Source organism: Danio rerio, chromosome 20 (assembly GCF_052040795.2).
Source record: "Danio rerio strain M-AB ecotype USA chromosome 20, GRCz13ab, whole genome shotgun sequence".
NCBI classification, from domain to species: domain Eukaryota; kingdom Metazoa; phylum Chordata; class Actinopteri; order Cypriniformes; family Danionidae; genus Danio; species Danio rerio.
The window spans coordinates 40289449-40311127 of NC_141040.1; the positions used below are offsets into that span (position 1 = coordinate 40289449).

General features: G+C 36.0%; 2 protein-coding genes and 1 long non-coding RNA gene across 4 annotated transcripts in view; 1 reads left to right on the top strand and 2 right to left on the bottom strand.

The window, feature by feature from the left end:
• adgrf3b (adhesion G protein-coupled receptor F3b) overlaps positions 1 to 21679 on the bottom strand; it is a 671400-nt gene that overhangs the window by 619552 nt on the left and 30169 nt on the right. The gene's annotated exons all lie outside the window — the stretch shown is intronic.
• The window catches only part of LOC147839397 (uncharacterized), a 765501-nt gene that overhangs the window by 58744 nt on the left and 685078 nt on the right, over positions 1 to 21679 (top strand). The gene's annotated exons all lie outside the window — the stretch shown is intronic.
• The window catches only part of ptchd4 (patched domain containing 4), a 161018-nt gene that overhangs the window by 46221 nt on the left and 93118 nt on the right, over positions 1 to 21679 (bottom strand). The window contains 1 exon segment of one of the 2 annotated variants that reach the window (NM_001030185.2): positions 3686 to 4234. The exons of the other annotated variant lie outside the window; for it this stretch is intronic. Within the exon segment in view, the coding sequence (NP_001025356.1) occupies positions 3686 to 4234 (549 nt within the window). 2 annotated transcript variants of the gene reach the window in all.

Here is a 21679-nt window from a genome sequence, read left to right on the forward strand (position 1 = left end):
ACTTGCAGAATCAGCAAACCAGTAAATGAGCAGCTTTGTTGGTGTGGATTTGTTCTGGTATTTGAATGGATTTAACACACTTCAACAATGGTCTTCCGTAACATAAAAAAAGGCTTCTCAAGGAAACAGTGCGTACTTAATGTCTTTTAGCTAAATGTCAGACAGGCAAAACAGGCAAGAGGAAAACACAAGCTGATATGAAACCACAGCATGAAGCTGGATAAATGTGTTAAAGTGCCCCTGTTGTGCTATTATAAAGGTTTCTTGTTTTGCTTGTGGTTTCTTACTTAAATGAGGTGAAGTTCTCAAATAACTTGTCATTTTTATATATTTAAATTTCAGTTGCGGGTGCTCTCTCAGCTATATTGTACACCACTGATTCAATTATTCATTAATCCGAATAAACATTGGAAAAATTAATTGATCAACCTGAACCTATACCAGGGCTGTGCGATTAGGGGAAATGTAATTACAATTCTTTTGACAGATATTGCAATTTCGATTTGATCTGCGATTTAACTTAACTGTAAAGAAACTCTTTTGACAAAAGTTGTAAACCTGTAACGACTAGGCATGGGACAATAACTATTTTTAAGTTATAACACGGTTTGGAAAAATTAAGGTTTTAAAATGGTCAAAATTTTTTGTTATACCGTTCCTAAGATATGCAAGTTTTTTTTTATTTACTTTTTTGTTTTTGTTTTTTAGGACAACAGTATCTCCAGCAGAAAAGATATCCAAAGAGGTTTTAAATTGTAAAGAAATCTGTGTTTTTGAAACTAATGACGACAGCAGAAGTCAATCATTGATTTGATTTATTTAACCTGACATGTTTACTGCTACAAAATATGTTCAAAAGGGAAAAAGTTTTAGTTTTTTACCCAGACATTTAAAAAGAATATATTTTAGAGCAGTAATCACAATACCATGAAACCGTGATATTTTTATCCAAGGTTATCATATTATCAGAATTTTATACAGGCCCATGCCTAGTAACGACTGACTTCCATATAGGAAAAACAAAAACCAAAGAAGTCAATGGCTATTGGTTTCCAGCTAGCTACAAGATATATTTTTGTGTTCAACAGAATATGTTTTACGCAGCAGATGCCCTACCAGTCGCAATCTATCACTGGGAAACACCTATACACTCTCATTCACACACATACACTATGGGGAAACCGGAGCACTCAAAGGAAACCCACGCAAACATGGGGAGAACATGCAAACGCCATACAGACACACCAAAGCTCGAACCAGCGACCTTCTTGCTGTGAGGTGACAGCGCTACCCATTGTGCCACCACGCTGACCCCATCCTACACATAATTATTGAATTCAAGCCCCTGCACAATTTGAGTAAACTGATCAAATATTATTACTGTCTACAATTAAATCTACAATAATATTTTTTAGATTATATTATATGTGTAATTGTATTTATGGCAATTTCTACTTTTGTATTACAATTATGTTAGGCACCTATTGGGTCTGAGAGTTAAATTGACAATAAAGCTGACTTTAACTACACATGCTACCTTCATCTGATTTATTTATAATTGTTGCAGTGCTCAGAATAACCAATCATATATGTTTCTGTTAAGCTTATAAACACAACGGCCAATCAGAATTGTTTAAATTACTAAGCACTGATTACGCTTCTGTTTTATTGAGAATGCACAATTACTGGCTTAATTCTGTTATCTACAGTTCTCTCATCATGAACAACAAAGTGCAGATACAATGTAAGATTCATTTTACAGCTTCAGTGGTTGTAATGAGAGTTTTTCGTGCATTAATGGTTTGCCTCAACAAAAAATAAGTAACTACTCTTGACATTAACCACATAAACCATTTAAAATGTTGCAGCCAGCCAATGAAAACCATATAGGCTAAATTATGTATACAGACGTTTAGAAGTGAAGCTGGAATTCCTGCCGACTTATTGTGTCAAATCAAACATTGCAGACCTTTTACATTTACAAAGATCTACTTTACAAATTACAGGAATAATGAATAATATTATACATGTAGAAGCATACTTAAAGAAAGTCATCAGTTTTGCAGCAAAACAAAGCAGACTGAAAAAAATCATGAGACGATTAGGAGATATTCTACATATCTTAATACTCCAGCATTCAAAATTGAGCTGGACAGTGCATCACTCTATGCTGAGAGAGCGATGGAGCCTTGGATGCAGCAATACAGCCTCAAGATGTTCTGAAAAAGACTGGCACAATATGAATGGGCTTTTGTAGAGGCCACAGCGAGCGCCTCATTCACACAGATCGTTCTCCTACTCCTACTGACGTAGGCTTCTGAAAACAATAGGATATCTAGTTGCTGTTATATTTAGTCTTTCGTCTGCAAACACCACAGTATTATAACTAAGACAGCCGAACAGCTCTCATACTACACTCTTAGAAAAAAAAAGGTATGCTAGCTGTCACTGGGGTGTTACCTTTTCAAAAAGTACAAATTAGTACCTAAAAGGTCCATACCTTGAAGGTATTAGTACCTTAAAAGTACAAAAGGGTTCCTCTTAAAATGTTTAGTTAACAATATATATTTTAGAGGTTCCATTATGGACTCTTTAAGTACAAATGTGTACCTTTTGAAATGGTACCACCCCAGTGACACCTCGCATACTTTTATTTCTGAGAGTGTGCAGTAGATGCTACTGTATATTCAGATTAGGACACTTGAAATTTATGTACTGCTAAAAATTATGTTTACGTGTGTTTGTGGTTCAAGATTTGGGTTAACATCTAAAAACGTTTGGGAAAAATGTATTTAGGTCAATGATGAACCCAAGCCTTTATGCACAAGCATTTCTTATGTAAACAGATATTTTCTGTAGAAATAGACTTCCCAGCATGCACTAGGGTCTGAAAGATTTATGTGGTTTCACTGTTTTCCAACAGCTGTTGTTGCTTTGTAATATTTAATTCATTAATAACTTGTTTTCTTGTGTTGGCAAGATGTGTCTGTTCCTCTGCTTAAAATTATAGTTAATTGTTTGCTGTGTCTGTGAGTAGTTTTTAAAGTCATTTTAACTGTTTTTGTTCCTCATCTGTTCCACTGATGCTGCAACAGTTTAGGACTTGGCACTTCATGAATAAAAATCATACAAGTAAAGGTGATTAAACTCTTTTAAAGTGAATATAAGTTGTGAAATATTCTAAGAGTTCATGTAAATGTGATTCCTATGAACTCAATGTTTGTAATACCTTGCTGAATTACATGATACTCAATCCTAAACATTTGCATTAATTAATACTGCTTGCAATCTGTTGATAGCATGTTACTGGTTGGATATAATTTACAAGATGCAGCATCTAGCACATCATTACTAAAAAATATATATGAGAATAAAAGTCTACATTCTGCGAGCGTCTTCTAGTGTACATTGCATCACCAGAGTGCAGTGCTGGAGAACTATGCAGCTGATACCGAGGCTGCACACACTACATTACAGCAGCACTCTGTCTGCTGCTAATTCTGAGCGTTTCGTAAGGTTTTGTGAAGCACAGTCGCAATACGACGAGCTTCTTTTTTCATTGTTGCAATGTCGTTCCATCACACGCACACACAAAGGCAGCCTAAAAAAACGCTGTCTCGTTAGGCGGCTCGCGAGGTTTCGAAACACAGCCGTCGTCGCTCCAGACAATATATATGTCTCTTACCTTTAACGTCGTGTTCGGATAGCTCACGGGGACCTTGGAAAAAGTGCTGTTAGACAAAACAGCTAAGCGAATGTCTTCAAATATGGTGATGATATCATCCAACAGGCATCTCTTGTCCCGGTGCCTCAGGACACAGAGATGCGCGAAAGTGTAATTGAAGCCTTTATAATTGACACGCATATCCAGGACCTTCTTGTGCACCTGGAGCACCTGCTCGGCCAGCTCCAAGATATTTCCCCCGGATCTGGCCAGCAGAATGAGTCTGCCATATCTGCCGGGGGTGTGCAGGTCCGAGTACAGCTTGTGCTTGGACTGGTCGATGGGGAAGAGGCTGTTGGCGAGACTCCGCTCGATCTTCGCGAGGCTGTGCGTCGGGGCGACCAGGATCTCCAGGTCCGTTTCGGGCTTAAAGCGGCTCAGCACCGTGGATCCGAAAATGATGGTCAGGACTGCGGGGACGGTGAGGAAGAACACCGGATGCCTGCTCACGAACAAACCCAGCCAGTAGAAGGAAGCTTTCAGCCCTCTGTGTATCACTTGCCGCAGCATCCTCCTCCAGATCCAGCTTGCAGCAGATGATGCCCCGGTTCTTCCTATGAAGCACATGTGACATGTGGCTCCAGTTCAGTCAATCCGTATGAGAATACTCGAGTGTACACCTGTGAAGCACTGCAGCGATTTGCAACAAGACAGTCAGATATTGATCACTATAGAGGCTTTTAGGTTCCATCCCTCCCCCTGATGTGAGAGCGTTTCTCTCGCTTCTTCTGCTGCAACAGCAGGCAGCCCCAGTCTGATGTGCATGTGTGCTTAATTCCGACTATTCGATCGGAGGCGCCTGATTTATGGGCTTGCTTGATTGTAACCATGTGCTGCTGTGCTGTGTGCGTTGAAGGAGGCACGACGGGGAAATGCTGCTCGGTGGGTGGGTGGGTCGCTTTCGGTGGGGGCTCGTTTTTAAGAACACGCGCGACTCAAAGCCCTTGCTGATCGCGGACTCACCTCTTGAAATAGCCACTCGATTACTAATAAATGAGGCATTCCCGTCTTTAAAAAGGGCAGCAGTCCACACACAAGGCCACTTGCAGTTTCGGTGCAGACACACTAAAATCCTTTCATTTATAGCCTCAATATAGGAAGCTAGAGACCTTTGGAGTTTGCTTTATGGTGCACAAACACAAATTAATATGCTAATTCACGACTAGGCCCATCAAATATTTGTATATGGTGTTTTGTACACATTTAAACATTAATTTCCCCAGTAACAAAAAATATGAATAAAATAAAAACAAAATTGTGCGGTAAACTTTAAACAGACGTTTTAACAGTTTAGCCACTCCAAGGATTTTATTATAGGCTTTAAATTATAGTGCAATAGTACTTGCCCACATTTTCAGCAGCATAGGTTATTCTTTCCATAGGGATTTTTAAAAAGTTTCAAAGTTTTCGTTATTATAAGGCATGAACCAAACCCAACTTCTACTAGGAGAATAGTAACATCGCAATCTTTGATTGAAATCCTTACATATGAAAATAAGACCATATAACACAGTCGGATTAATCAAAATAGTGTAACTGCAATCAAGCAATATAAACTAGTTTGTTGGTCAATAACACTTTCTGGTCTGTGTAATTGTACTATCAGTCTGTTAGCAAGACAGTGACAGTAAACAAAAAAATGGCTGATCTAAAAATCTATTCCTTTAAACAAAATGTATGATATTTTCTTGCGCACATCTGCATCTACAGTTGTCCTCCATAAAGTTTGTTTGCAGCATCAAGAACTAGAACTATTTTACAATAAGCAAAACATTAATTTTGTGTTGTGTTTGTGTTATTATTCACCAATGATTGAAAGAGAAAGACAAAACAGTGGCACATGAAGCTTATATATTGTTTTTTCCCCCCCTTTTTTTTTGTTGCTACATTCTATTGCTACATTCCAAAGCCTCTATGCTCTGCGTAATATTGAATAATATCAGCTTGGAGGGATTCTTCAGTAAAAGGATTATGGACTACTATAAATACTAAGAAGTTTTCTTCTGTGTTACAAGCTTTGTTTTTATTTCATTTTGGAAGTATACTTAGTGAGCAGAAATACTACTGCTGTACACTCTCAGAAAAAAAGTACAGTGGTTTAAATAATGTTCCTTAAGGAATATTATTGTACCTTTTTAAACGTTGAACCTTATATGGTACAGAAAAGACGTCTTACGATACTGTACACCTTTTATGCTACAGTTAAAATGAAGATAAATATGAATGTTCTCTTTAAAAAAGTACATAATTGTTGGACAACTTCTTTTTTACATTATCTATACAATAAATATTGGAAAGGCAAGTGATTCTATGAATAAGTTCCATATTAAACCTGAACCATCATTTAAACGTACGTAAATAAACTCATAAAAACGAATTATTAAGTTCTATAATACGAAAAAAACTGGTAAAACAGAACAATAGGTTTGTGCCAACTGAACGTTTAGGGCATTTTTAATAAACATTTGATAAGCATTTTTTATTATTGATATTGTATTTCAGTAACATGTTTCTGAAAAGTGTTGTGAAATGTTTAACAAAAGTAGATATTTTGATTCATATTAAAATATTTTTTATTCTTAATTGTAATTGGAAAAGGTGCATTTACACAGAAAGAAACCTTTAAAAAAACATTGTTTAAAATTGTATTTGAGGTTTTATATTTACTAAAAATGAATAGACACATTTTGGATATAGCAAAATGCCTTTAAATAGTTCTTGAAGGAACACATTTGACACTGTTAAGGTACAAAGTGTCTTGTCCTTGATCTTTGATGAAGATACAATATTGTATTTGCAGATTTTAAAAACCAAAGGTACATTTCTGTTTCCCATGGTACAAATCATGTACTTAAAGGTAAAAACTGCAATGGTATAAATTAGTTTTTTTGTCTTAAGGTAGAAATCTGTTCCATAAAAAGTGACTGCCCCAGTGACAAGTGATTGTACTTTCTTTGGTACAACGTTGTACGATTTTTTTTCTGAGAGTGTCATGTCCATATTTTGGTCACACTTTAAAATAAGTTTTCATTAGTTATTATTAGTTAATGTATTTATTATTATCTACTAATAAAGAACAATACTTGTACAGCATTTACTAGTCATAGATCAACATTTACTAATGTATTATTAAAATCCAAATTCATGCTTGTTAACATTAGTTAATGCACTGTGAGTTAATATAAAACTAACAATCAACGACTGTATTTTCATTAACTAACATAAACACATGAATAAATACTGTAATAAATGTATTGTTCATTGTTTCTTTAATAACATTAACCAATAAAATCTTATTGTAACTCCTTGTTAAGTCGCGACGGTCAGTGACGTATGAAATACTGTTTCCAGGTCCAAGCTGCTAATCACTTAAATTGAGAAAATATTCGTTTATGGACATTTTTTGGTCCTATCACACAATAAAATTAATTTTATATAAAATCACGGTGTACACAACAGTCTCTGGACTTGCTGCATCACAAATACCAAAATTTTAACAATTTATAAAAACAATGAATTACGTTCTTCTAGCCGTCTGATATTAGGTGTGGATGTATAAATTGTGATTGTAATTTCTGAAAGTATTACAGGGCTTTGTAAACGTTTATTTTTAGCATTTGATGAGTCTCCCCATACCATTTTATATATCGCTTAACGCGGAAACCACTTTGCGTGACGTCACATTTAACAAGCAGATAGTGTGACTCATATTTTTATTCTTTCATTAAGATTTGCTAATAACGAAATGCTTTGGAATTTTTTTTTTAACAAACTTACTTCAGGCTAAATATGATCTAGAATATAACATCCAATAAAACCTGTAATTAAACCTGTGGCACTCCATTACTCATTTATATGATTTCATACTCTGTAAATAGCAATGACAACATGATGAAAACGTTTTTTTTTTTTGTTTTTGTTTTTGTAAAAACCCAGAGGAGCAGATTCTAAAACTGATTTAACCTAGAGTTAAACTGAAGAATAAATTAACAATGATATTAAATTAAAATAATTGTTTAATGCTATTTGTCATCAAACTGATATGAGTTTAACAACAACTAACCTGGTGTAATACCATGATTTTAAACAGCCATAGTTTTAATAACCTGACACAAAACCTTGTAGCTATTATAAATGCATACTCATTGTTTGTGTGTGCCATATTTTAACAGAAGCCCCCCATAAAAATAATTTTCTGCACTGCTGATCATGTGTGACTGCAGAGATGACCTGTAATCCTGTTCGGTTACAGCTTCTTCATTACTTATGTGTGGATGGTGTTATGTTTACAACCAGTGAGAGCTTTTAGACATGGACATCAATACTAAATTATTGTATAATTTTGGTTGCCTGCTGTGAAACCTGAACTGTGTCACATCTGACTGGAAGAAAAATAAAACAACTGCATTTTAACATGCACCTAATACCACACACACAGGCACACAAACACACAATTAATCAATAAACTGCAGAATGCGTAGTTGACCGTCAATGGAGGGTAGTTCACCCAAAATGGAAATTTTCCTTGCCATTTACATCCTATTCTGAGGGATGTTGGAAAAACAGCCAGTTATAGTAGGAACAAAACTGCTATGGAAGTCAATGGCTGCTATTTTCAACATTCTTTAGTATGTGTTCAATGAAGAAAAATCTCAAACAGGTTTTAAACAAGTGGAGGATGGCAGAAGTTTCATTTTTGGGTGAACTATCCCTTTAATCCTGCAAAACACTGCAGTTACAGCATCTACCAGCAGGTGCTAACTAAAGAGCCGAAGCACTGAATGCATGGGATTATATGAATGGTGCAGACAAAACCTCCCTCTCTACACACTGTAAATGTGACATGGCAGAAAGCAGTCTCTGCCACATAATTAGGATACAACCGAGGCAGTCACAAAACAGTATGACCTAGTTTATTCCTCAGACCATTACCAAAATGAGTGCTCTCTTTTTCTTAGCATGACAGCCTACCCTATATTTAGAAACCATCACCTTTTTCTTTACCACTTCAGGAATTAGTGCATACAGTAGATCCACTCACTAGTGTCAGCAAAAGATATTACTGTAAGATACAATGAAATGCTATATGCAGATTCTTGTAGGCATAAGTGCAGAAAATTGGAAACATTTAGTGTCAAAGGTAGTTGTGTTGCCAGATCTCACCCAAAAAAACACACAGCCTGGTCTGACAAACCAACCCCAAAAATAGAAGACATGCATCACTAAAATAAGCCTGAATAAGCAAACTCAGATTGTTGCTTCCATTACAGGACATGGAGGTGTATTTATGTGTTATAGTGGAATGCAGAGGGCAGAAACACACAGGAGTAAATTGAAAATCAACTATGCTGATTAGAGAATTAGTTCACCCAAAAATGAAGCTTGGTTATTAATTACTAACTATGGAGTTTTAATTCTCTGAGATCTTGGTTTGTCCTTGGTTTGCTCTCTCATCCTTTATAGACCATCATGAGACGTTTATAGTCCAGAAACGGAACTTAAAACAATGTCAAAACATTCAACGTGTCTTCAATGGTTAAAGTTAAAGGGCACCTATGATAAAAATCAACTTTTGTAAGCTGTTTGTACAGAACTGTGTGTAGTTATAGCTTGGCCACAGCCATATTGGGGTGATGTAACACAATAAGTCTATTTTTTTAATTTCCTGACATTAAAATAAGATCCAAATCCCTCCCATTTGAGGCCCACCACAATGTGATGTAGAAGTGCGATTTACCCACCCACCGAAATTAATGACAGTTGCGTATTAAAATGTCTCCGTAGTAACGCCTATAATCATATCAACAAGACAGGACATGCGCAAAGCAACCAGGATTAAAAGATCTGTTCAGCTCTCTGTGATCATCAATCATCATCAAATCATCAAATGTGATCAAGAATGAGTTTTACAAGTTTAAAACGTTTTTAAAACAGTGCATGTTTGTAATGAATTACAGCACTTAAACTGTCTTTATCACCACAGCCGCGGATGAGCACATTTATAAAAGAGGATGTTTCAATCCTAGTTTGTGGACATTAAATCAGATTTATTTTGTTGATTAACATAACGGATATCCATACAGCGAAGTTAAACAAAGTTAAACGCGCACTGTATGTGTGTGTCCACTGTGTGTATGTGTGTGTGAGTGAACTTTGTAATGACATTGTGTGTGACTCATTGCAGAAAGGCTTAAATTAGATCCACAACAAATAATCATTGGTAAAGTTCAGTAGTATTTCTTACAAACGTTACGTGAAATGTGCTTTCTTCATGTCTGTCTGTTATCTGACGCAGCCAAGGCGGAGACGGAGACACACTCTAACGTTCATGCGAGAGGGGTGGGCAGCGAGAACGTTAAAGGCACAGGCAACATTAACAGCTGCATTGTGTTCAGAGCAGAAAATCCAACATTCTACAAGGTATAATGAATAATCTGATGGGTGTTTTGAGCTGAAACTTTACAGACACATTCTGGAGACACAAAAGACTTAATAGAAATAGTTGCCATTTAAAACATACATATCTCCAGAAAGAACTGTTAAAAGCAACTTTGTGCACCTACACTATATTTTCCATGTAAGATTATGGTGTGCATTTACTACAGGGAACATGACACTTGCATATTGTGCAGATGACTCTAATGGCAGTATGTTGTGCTGCCTACTATAGCATAAGTATCCTGACTTGACCAGAGTGTGTTCTCTTGGTTAGGTTTATTTAAATTTGCCACATTAGTCAAGTCATGTCACGTTTCTTCATAAAGCGTTTTACAAATTATTTAGCCCTTAAGGGATATTCATTCATTCATTTTTCTTTGGCTTAGTCCCTTGATTTATATGGGGTGCCCTTCCAGCTGCAACCCAGGTACTGGGAAACATCCATACACACTCATTCACATACATACACCACAGCCAATTTAGTTTATTCAATTCATCTATAGTGCATGTCTTTGGACTGTTCGGGACACCGGAGCAACCGGAGGAAACCCAGGCGAACACGGGTAGAACCTGCATACTCGACAGAGAAAAGCCAACTAGCCAGGGCTCGAACCAGTGACCTTTTTTGTTGTAAGTTGAGAGTGCTAACCACTGAGCCACCGTGTCACCCCTTTTAAGGGATAGTTCACCAAAAAACAAAGAAAATTTGCTCACTATTTATGCAACCTCAAGGGGTTCCAAACCTTTACGAGTTTCATTCTTCTGTTGAACACAAAAGTAGATACTTTGAAAAAAGCTGAAAACCTGCAACAATTAACTTCCATAGTAATACAAACAGGTTACAGGTTTCTATAAAATATTTTATTTTGCTCATAAAGATTTGAAACCTGCAAAGGGTAAGTAAATTCCCATGTCAGATTTACAATTACAATTTCAAAATCAAGTCTACAACGAATCAGCTCTCCGGTGTTTATTTTATTTCTCCTGAATGACAGACTGAACAAATTAATGAGAGGTTTTTGTATTAAAGAAGGTGAAGCCATATTGACATGTCCACCTGTTACATAATCACAATGGACCAAAGGTTTAAAGCAGGGGTGCCCAAACTTTTTCTAATGAAGGGCCAAAAACCAAATCTGATTGATGGCTGTGGGCCAAAGGTAAATACACCAAACAGTATTACACCAAAGTTTCCATGAGTCATTTCCTAATTTATCTCCTGCTGTTAATGCTGTTAATAACTCAATGGAGTGATAACACTAAGCTGCCACCTGCATTTGCCTTGATTTGCTCGCCGGTGCAATGCCCTCTATCCGTTGTGTGACAAGTATTTACATATTTTAAAAAATGTATTCATTTACAAAAAAAAAAAAACTACAAAATTACAAAGCAAACAAACCAGGGTTAAATTAAATTCAAAATCTTTGTCAAAGATATTCACTCTATTCACCTCCCTATCATTTTCCCTCTCTTCTCAAATGGGATGGTGGGCCAAATTAAAGGTTAGAATGGGCCAACATGTTGTCTGCGAGCCCTGGTTTGGGTGTCTCTGGTTTAAAGCGTGTTTTCAGTAGACAAATAAATGGATTATTTACTTCATGTAGATTTTAATCCACTGAGTTTTTGAATATGTCACAGTTTACATAATTTTGCTATCTTCACTTTTATAAAAGCAAACTATAGTGTTCTGCACCCACTAGTAAAATAATTGTTTAAACTATATCTAGTTTCTGAATAAGGTTTTGCTGGACTCTATACACGAGTTTCTATTTGTGATGAGCAATTTTTTTCTTGAGCATTGTGAGCCAAGCACTATTCAAGCCCAAATCCATTTTGGAAATGAGCCCAAAAATCACAAGCTAGAACTATTTACAGTATCAGCAATGCAACAAAACAAGTCCAAAGTTGGTTAGTATTATAGCAGACAGAGATAATGAGTTGGAGTTGGAGAAGGACATGGAAGAAAAAAGTGGGACAGGGTGTCATGCGGGTGAGAGGAATCCCATATTTTTGCAATCTCAGTGGATACAAGCCTACAGTCAAAGCTTAATGTGTATTTCCTGCCAGCCGTTGCCAGGTGGTGGGATTGTGAAAGACTGGCAGGCCAAACACATACGCGCACACACACACACACACACACACACACACACACACACACACACACACACACACACACACACACACACACACACACACACACACACACACATATGCACACACCTTTTAAAAACCAGCTGATCAGAAAACGCAAAATAAAACTGACACAAAATGGATGAAAACTAGATTTCCACTAAATTAAATTCAATTAATTTGATATTTTGACTCTTTTTTCAAGATGTAAAATAAGTCTCTGATGTCCCTAGAGTGTGTATGTGAAATTTTAGCTCTAAATACACCACAAATAATTTTTATAACTCTTTAAAACTGTGCCTTTGAGGCAATGACCCAAGTTTTGCAGATTTGGTGGCTGTCACTTTAAAGTCAAATAAGACTGAGACCCAACCCTCTTTTCAAAAGTGGGTGGAGCAGCAAACACACGTGCATCAGCATAGCAGCAGATTCAAAACAGGACTAACACATCTCTGTGTAAAATTGAAATCGTCAAGAGACGTGCATCCTAAAACGGCACATTTATAATGCCACTTAGTTACTCACATTATCTTTAAATGGAGTGAAAACAGTAATGGCAGAAAGCTGCTTTTCACTCAAAGCTGTTTATGCTAATGAGGGAGAGATCATTAATAGTGGGCGGGCCTTCCCTCTGAAGACAAACACAAAGGGAGAATATCAATGAAAGTGTTTCTGCATACTGTTTTTATTAAGTCTGATTATAAAAATAGAATCAATGATTTTTTTTTACCATTAAAGGCTTGCAATATTAACACACTTTTGCCACACAACTGTGTTTAAACCATTAACAAAAGTGATATTTGTATAATAGGACCCCTTTAAAACACCAGCATTAAATTAAAGAAATTGTTAGCCGTTGATTGCATTGAAAAAAATGGTTTTCAAAGTATTTTTCCCTGTATGTAAGTCAATGGTTACAGGTTTTCACCTTCCTCAAAATATATTCTTGCCTGTTCAACAGAAAAAATAAACTTATAAAGGTTTGGAATCACCTGAAGTCGAGTAAATAATGAGTACATTTTAATTTTGGCGTGAACTATGACTTTAAAATAAGTTGAGCATATTTTAGCATGTTTGTACAAGTAAGTCAAAATGAATTGTAGGTTTATTTGATCAGGTTTATTTATAATATCCAGATTTTTTTAATGATGTAAAGCCATAGAAACCCACATAAAAATTAGCATTTAAAAAAATGCACATTTAGATTTCATACGAGATGGATTATTGTCTGAACTGCCAGCAAGGTCAGAACACAATAAGCCCTGCATTATGTAAAGATCGTGTTTTTCTAATAACTCCGGCTGTTATAAATAGCATGGAGTAAATGGTGTGATGCTACTTCATGTCAGAAGTGCAAGTGCAAAAGTGAAAAACAGGTGACAGATTGTGAATAATGTGCCTCTTGAGTTCACATCATTGCCTAAGGCCAAGGCTGTCAAACATCAACCGAGACCTGTATAATATCCCACTCTCTGCTATTAACCTTAAGATCATTTATCTTGTATGATGGGCTTTCTTTCTTTTTTAAGTAGTTATTCGGCAGCTACAAAATAAAAATGTAAAAAAAATAATAATAAAGGGAATTATTTAAAACTAAATTATTTATAAACTATTTTGTTTAGAAATGTGTTGAATAAAGGTTCTCTCTGTTAAACAGAAATCGGGGAAAAAAACGGGTGGATTGGGGGGGCTAATAATTCTGACTTCAACTGTATATACAGTATACACACACATACACACACACACACACACTGTATATATTACCATATGGAATCTCATTACTATTCCTTGGCTGATGCCTTACTGTCCTTCAGAAACACAGCTTTGACCACTAACACATATGAGTGGTCACAGAGCTCACGTTCACCTCAGAGAGTAAAGTAATGACCTGTCTTAATTAAAACTGCCTCTTCTTTGCCATTAACCCTCATGCTATCGGCTGCTGTCAATACATCCATTTCATGGGGAGTAAGTAATCCCATGCATTATAAATAGCTAACTGGTTTAATGCAGTTTTAAAGAAGACCCAGGGGTCCTGTTTAAATCTGCTAATAACAGTATAGGAGACATGTTTTACTCTTACTGGAAAGACGACAATATGCTAACTTGCACTTTCTAAAAAAAATGCAGGGTTTATACAAAATAAAACCTGAAACTTGTTTCCTTTTTCAAACAGATGGTCAGAAAGACACTCGACTTCTGGAAATGCTGATTGTTAACTAGTAAATAATATATGAGGAACAGATGATGATTTATTTTTCAGCCATTTTAAAGTTTGCAGCTTTTGGAAAGTACTGGGAAGATTAAATTCGGATGAGTACATTTATAAATATCATCAAAAAACTATTTATTTTCCTATTTTATTAAGTACTACATGAAATACGGTAGTATTTATTAGTTTCTTTTACTTGGTTTAACTTGGAGAAAACAACCAAAAATAACATTTTAAAACACATATTTTAAAAGCAGAAAAAGATGAAAGCAAGACTATCCATACAAGAAACCCAGCAGAAAAAAAAAAAAAAATGTCTAGCTTAAAACCAGGCTGGTCAAGTTGGTTTTAGCTTGTAATCTCCCAGCCCGACCAGCTAAGACCAGGCTGTAAATGGCTAGAAACCAGCATGGAATGGCCAAAACCCCTTTAAAACCAGGCTTGTCGACCTAAGCATTTTTTTTTCCAGCAGGGATTGCTAATAACTTAAATAGGTCAATGCAATGTAAAATTTTAATCAGATTACATAAAAATATTTTATAACAAATGCATTTAACTGTAAAAAAGATATGTCATGACATCATGCTATTTTAATGCATTACAGTAAGTTAACTGTTTCATCTTTAAATAAAATATTTAATAAATACAAGATTCAGCTCAGTGTTTTTAGTCAGTTTAATACTGTGTAACCAGTGCTTGAAATTAACGCCCGCCAACTTGCCAAATGCAGGTATTTCCCTTCCACTAGCCACTTTGGCTGGTTGAAAATGATTTTTAAAATGTAGTTTTCTTAAAAGCAAGGTTTGACAATAAGGATGGCCCAATGTGCGTGCAAAAGTGATCTTAGAATCGCGAAAAAGCAGGACTGTCAAAAATAACTGTGTTTGCATGACCAAAAGACAGCAGGTGAATATAGAATGAGAGAATGATTTGAAAAAAAATAAAAAATAAAAAAATCTATATATATATATATATATATATATATATATATATATATATATATATATATATAATAGATATTTTGTAAGCAGCAGCGGTTGCTGCTTTCACTTTAACTATTCTTCGAACAGACTATTAGTGGGCCTAAGGTTAACCGTGTGCGTGTGATCATCATTGTATTATCACATGCAGTATGTCTTTCACCTGCTTTCTTTTTTTTTTTTGGAAATATGGTTTAATTATAATTTTTTTTACAATAGCGTTGCTTATATAGGAGATTACCTCCCCATTTATGTATAGTTAACTAGTGATCTGAGAACTTTGTATAGATTACTGTGCATAGTTTTAGACACATCACAATATTTTTTTTTAAATGTCAATTATTTTTTGAAGAAATGTTTTGTTGAATAAAAGTACACGTATACACAGCTATATTTAGCTTGTTTTGACACATTGAGCAAGCTATACACAACAAACAAAAAAGTGAAATGAATGAGGAGACGTGAACATAACACAAAATCTAATTCATGTAATTTTAGCATGTCAATGTCAAGTTTATGCTTATAAAATATATTTTTCCAAAATACAAAACTGTGGCTTTTGAAAATGGCTAATGGCTAGTAAAGTTTGAAATCTACTGGCCACAGTGGCTGGTGATAAAATTTAATGTCAAGCACTGTATGCAACTCATAATTGAAATGACTTATAAAGCTAATTTGACAGAATATGAAAACATGAGTTCATTCATTCATTTTCTTTTCAGCTTAGTCTCTTTATTAGTCTGGGGTCGCCACAGCGGAATGAACCACCAACTTACAGTATCCAGCATATGTTTTATGCAGCAGATGTCCGAAAACATGAGTTAGCTTGTTTAATTCTATTATGAGAATTAAGATTTAATTGTGATATAAACTTTTGTTACATACTTGAAAAAAAAATAAAAATAAGCAAAATATTTTATCCAACATAAGCCATCAGTCTATCAAAATTTTCTTCATTTTAAAAGGCAAGAGTAGCTTACATTATTCTATGCTAACATCTACAGCATCGGCTGCTAATAGTCTAAATCATATCCTCTGAAAACACTTATCTGTTAAACACTAGACCACGAACAATTTGATAAGACCAGTAACATAATGCAGCTGACAGCCAAGTCAGTTCCTGGCACTGCTGTTCAAGTCGTGCGCTGTGATAAATTAATCAAATGGTGGCCGATCGCTGAAAGAAACGGGGCTTCTCTCTGAGGTGACAGTGTGCTTTGCTATTGTTGTCAGTATTATGAATGGCCCTCATATGGTCCTGCTGCAGAGTCCGTGCAACCTTGAGTCATGAATCGCTTTGGCTACCGCTCAGAAAAACAGGAAGCACCACCTGCTGTTCGAATCTAATGTTAATTTCCCTGAGTAAGACTTCATTGAGGACGAGAGGGGGTAACTGGCTGTAATAGTGAAAGACAGTGCTGGTGTCCTCTCTGTCACTGATGCTCTGCGTTATATGCACCATTAGCACTGCATCAAAATCACAGACACCACTTTACTAAGTTTCACTTTTAACGTGTTCCAGAGTCTCTCATATACAGTTGAAGTCTAAAATGTTAGCCTTCTTGAATTATAATTTTTTTCAAATATTACCTTAATGATGTTTAATGGATCAAGGAATTTTTCACAGTATTTGCTTTAATATTTTTTTTTTTCCGGAGAAAATTTTATTTGCTTTATTTTGGATAGAATAAAAGCATGTTTTATTTTTTAAAACCATTTCAAGGTCAATAGTATTAGCCCATTTAAGAAAGGGGGGGGGGGGGGGGGGGTGGGAGTTTCTGACCCACCTAATTAACAATTGATCCCTCCTGAAGGACATCAAAACAAGATAGGAGGGTCTGCCATTTAATAGTTAAAAAATAGTTCGCTCTGATCTGTATCTTAAATAATATTAATAACACAAATAATAGATAACTTACATATACATCTGCCCACCCCTATAAAGGTTCATATCATTGTAAGTGCATGTTTGAACCACAAACATTAATTGAGAGGTTTGAAACCAGTAAATTTGGAGCACCAACAGACAGCGTTTACAAAACATGTATATTGTAAAATAAGCATTTGTTTAAAACTAGATGCATATTTTGTATTTTTTATACACTTGCAGCTTCACATGGAAGCTAAACAGTAAAATAAAATATGCACCCTTTCATGGTCACCAATTAATAGGTGCAGGAATGCAAACCGTTTATTTAATATGCCAAATGGCATTGAGGTCCACTCAATATGCCTCAAAACACTGAAAACATAACAACAAGTTTGATTAATAAATTAAAGATAGTTAAATTAAATATATAAATTTGGTTCACAGAGATATTGAGGAATATTATAATCTGAAAACTTTTTTTTTACAGTGCACCCTGACTTTAAGCAATATTTTTTTCCTATTGTCTACAGAACAAGCCATCATTACAATGATTTGGCCAACCCTAACTTAGTTTACCTAATTACCCTAGTTGAGCCTTTAAGTTACACTTTACACTGTACGTGTCTTAAAAAATATCTAGCAAAATATTATTTACTCTCATCATGGCAAAGATAAAAGAAATTAGTTATGAGAAATTACTTATCAAAACTACTATGTTCATAAATGTGTTGAAAAAAAATCAGTGCAGTGAAAAATAGATGGCAGGTTACAAATATGGCCATTGAGAATGCACTTTTCTTTAGTGCAGTGCTGCAATTTATCACACATTGTGCTGTAGCAGCAAAGGCCGCCTTTTAAGAAAAGAATTAACATTTTTGTGCTTTATGCAATGTCCACCAGGTGGCGCAAGGAACAACCGCTTTTCCAAAGTCGTGCCAGTGCAAGGAATGCCCCCAATATTAACAACCTGCCCAGGGGTGCGTTCTGAAAACCATTGTTAGTCATGTCTTTCTTGTATTAGACCATTGTGTGCTGTACCACGCAGTACTGCAGCATTGCATGTGATCAGGTTCATTTGCTCGTGCATTCTCAGTAGCCACATCTGTACTTTTGGCAATACCTGTCAACCCTCCCCTTTTTCCCGGGATTCTCCCGTATTTTACAGTTCTATCCCGCTATCATCCCGTAAAGGTATTTTCCCATATTTTCGGTCTTTCTCTGAAGGGTGGCAAAAAACATTAAAGAGCGGATCCTCCCTATACGCAACCCTTACCACCGAACCACCAGGGGACGCCCCTTGCTCTTAAATGCGAGTCCGTTCTGTGCTATCGGTTTATTTAGGGAAGAAAACAGTTTGAAATACATATAAAAACCGCAGGATGACCTTCCTTTTTATTATACGAGCCATCACCCCATTTTGCAATCCTCAAAACAGTCATATAGAGGTGAGTGACTCTCAGACATGTTCCATAGTGATAAATGGACACTTTTTGCCAAATGGATTCTGTACATGCGATTTGAAGTGGAGCGAAAATCTGGGTTTTGGGTGCGTGTTTGAACAAACATATACACATAATTAATAACAATAACATCTAAAGATGTTATTCTTGGTGAAGTTTATTTTTCAAACACAATTTCAAATGAGCATAAACATTTAGGAAAGCAGTCAAATGCTTTCATTATAACGTTAGATGTGTACATTTTTAAAGTGACACCTCTGTTATTTAATGAAATCAAACAAAAAATAAATAATGAGATTCATTCGTTGCTCTTTAATCAGAATGCATAAGTTTTACAATGAAGAAAAGGTTAATGAGATTTGATAACCTTGATTCTATTTCTTGATTCAATGACAGGTATGCTTCTGGCAGAGTTTTGGATGGTAAAATTGACATATTTTTCCTTTAGTAAATAATGTATGTAGTTGAGCAAAATTTAGTTAGGCTGCATTTACACCAGTACACTTTTTGCATTTTAAAATGGCATTTTGGAATGCTACTTATCCAAATAGCAATTTCACTGCATTGCAGAAAAAGTATCTCTGTCCATATTACAGCCTACATCCTATTGACCTTATTCTGCAATGTGGAAGTGTGCTTGTTTTTGCATTTGTTTTACAACTTTGGTTGCCTATGGGAGAAATGAATAGAAATAATAAATGGCAGAAAACGGTCAAACTACTTGCTCTACAAACAAGTGTGTTCATGACTATGCCAAAGAAGTGGAATAATATAAAAAGCAAATATCAGTTTGGAAAGTGAAGCATTTTTAATGTCTAAAAATCAATGGAAGTGAATGAGACCGAAAGTTCGAGCCTGGCCTGGTTCAGTTGGCATCGCTGTGTGGAGTTTGCATGTTCTCCCTGTTCATGTGGGTTTCCTTTGGCTGCTCCGGTTTGTTCGGGTGCTCCAGTGTATAAATGAGAGTGTATACAGTAGGTGTTTCTCAGTGACGGTTTGCAGTTGGAAGGGCATCTGCTGTGTAAAACATTTGCTCAATAAGTTGGTGGTTCATTCCGCTGTGGCAAACCCAGATTAATAAAGGGACTAAGACAAAAAGAAAGTAAATGAATGAATGAGGTAAACTATCTCTTTAAAGGTGATTTAATTCATTTTCATTTTTGAGTGAACTATCCCTTAAGAGAATTGAAGTAGATCAATGGAACATTCTTTACAAGTGTGAATAAGAAAATACAATGTCTCGAAAGTAGATGCCATTCAGTAAATGCACTCCAAAGCACCCTCATCAAAAATATTACCCCTTGTTAAACGTCTGCAGCAGTCCTTCAAAGCTCATTAATCATTTGACTTGTCGTAGTGTATTTGCCACCATGCTGACATAGCTTTTCTGGGAATACATTACCTTCAGCCAAGGGACGTCACCCACAGAGCTTCCCGCAACGCTGCGCGCCTCATGGGAGAGTGAAATTCATTGGCAGGGGTTTCATATTTTATTGCCCAGTAACTAACGTTAGCAAGCAGCACCAGTTAAAGGTTGGCACTCTTGGCTTTCACTGTAAGTTCTCCACCACGATGGTGACTCATTTGAGCGGCCCAGTTTTGTAATACTGCTGAAACAATGATTTCAGATGAAGGTCAAATGGAGCCTTAAGGGCATGTGTTACAGCCTTTAATATTCCAGAAGACTCTACAGCTGAAGATCTTCACACATCAGCATGACAGACTGCCTTTTGAACTCAGGGGGAAAATCCGGTGGTGATAAAGTTGTGAAAATCGGGAATGTGTTACTCTAGTGTAAAAACAGGAAATGTGATAGAGAGGAGTTATAGCTGTAAGTCAAGCTTTGGTTTCCTACAGTAACTAAAATGCTAAAAAATAAAGGTAGTCATACAAAAATAAAAAAATATTAACCCTGAAAATGAGCATTAAGTGAAGTTTATTTATAAATTCATTTCGAGAGGTTTACATGCTTATGATTGTTCTCAGCTAGTCCCACATGAGCTCATGATAGATTCTTCAATCAGATGACTCCTAACTCACTATAAAATATAAGATTTCTTATCTAAAATATTTTAGGAATTCTAGCATCCCTCCTTTCTCTTCAAAATAAACAGTTCTAACCAGTGCTTAATTTGTAAATTGCGAGGTTAAGTAACAAATCGGGGTGACGAATCCGGCATGATACCGAGCGTAGAGAGGTGTCGCGCACGAAAGTGGAGAGCCTGGGGGGGTGGGGGTGGGGATTTAGGGTGGACTGGTGCGGTGGATGGCAGAGGGCTGTGACAGACGATAGTGAGCAAGGCGGGGGTGTCATGGATGAAAGTGAACAGTTGGAGAACGTGGAAGAAAGTGAAAGTGAACAGCGGACGGGGAGGAGGGCGGTCGAGGAGGGAGTTCGGTAAAATGAGGTACCGGATCAGATTTCAGAGGTGCCAGATCCGGCATGATCTGGCTAAAATTTAGCTCTGTTTCTAACACAGGGTAACAGAAACCCATTGATTGTAACCATTTTCTATAATTGCCTGTTTATCTCAGTAAAGATGCAATCTGCATTGTATAAAGTGCTAAAGTATTAGAAGTGACGACTAGATAATATAAAAATATACATTAAACATTAAATCTGTTCATCAGAAGACAGACTGATTCATATGGATACATTTTTGATCTTCACCAAATTGTGAAGCATGATTTTTGCTGCTTGTTCAAACTTCTTATTTAAAATGAGCTAACTCAACACAACTCTAGAGCTTGTTTGGGGGTAGACAGCTTCACTGTTTTATGTTCAATCCACTTAATATAGTAAAAACAATTAGTTTAACATAATCGCTTTGTGTTGGGAAACATGAATTGTTTGGAACCCAGCAT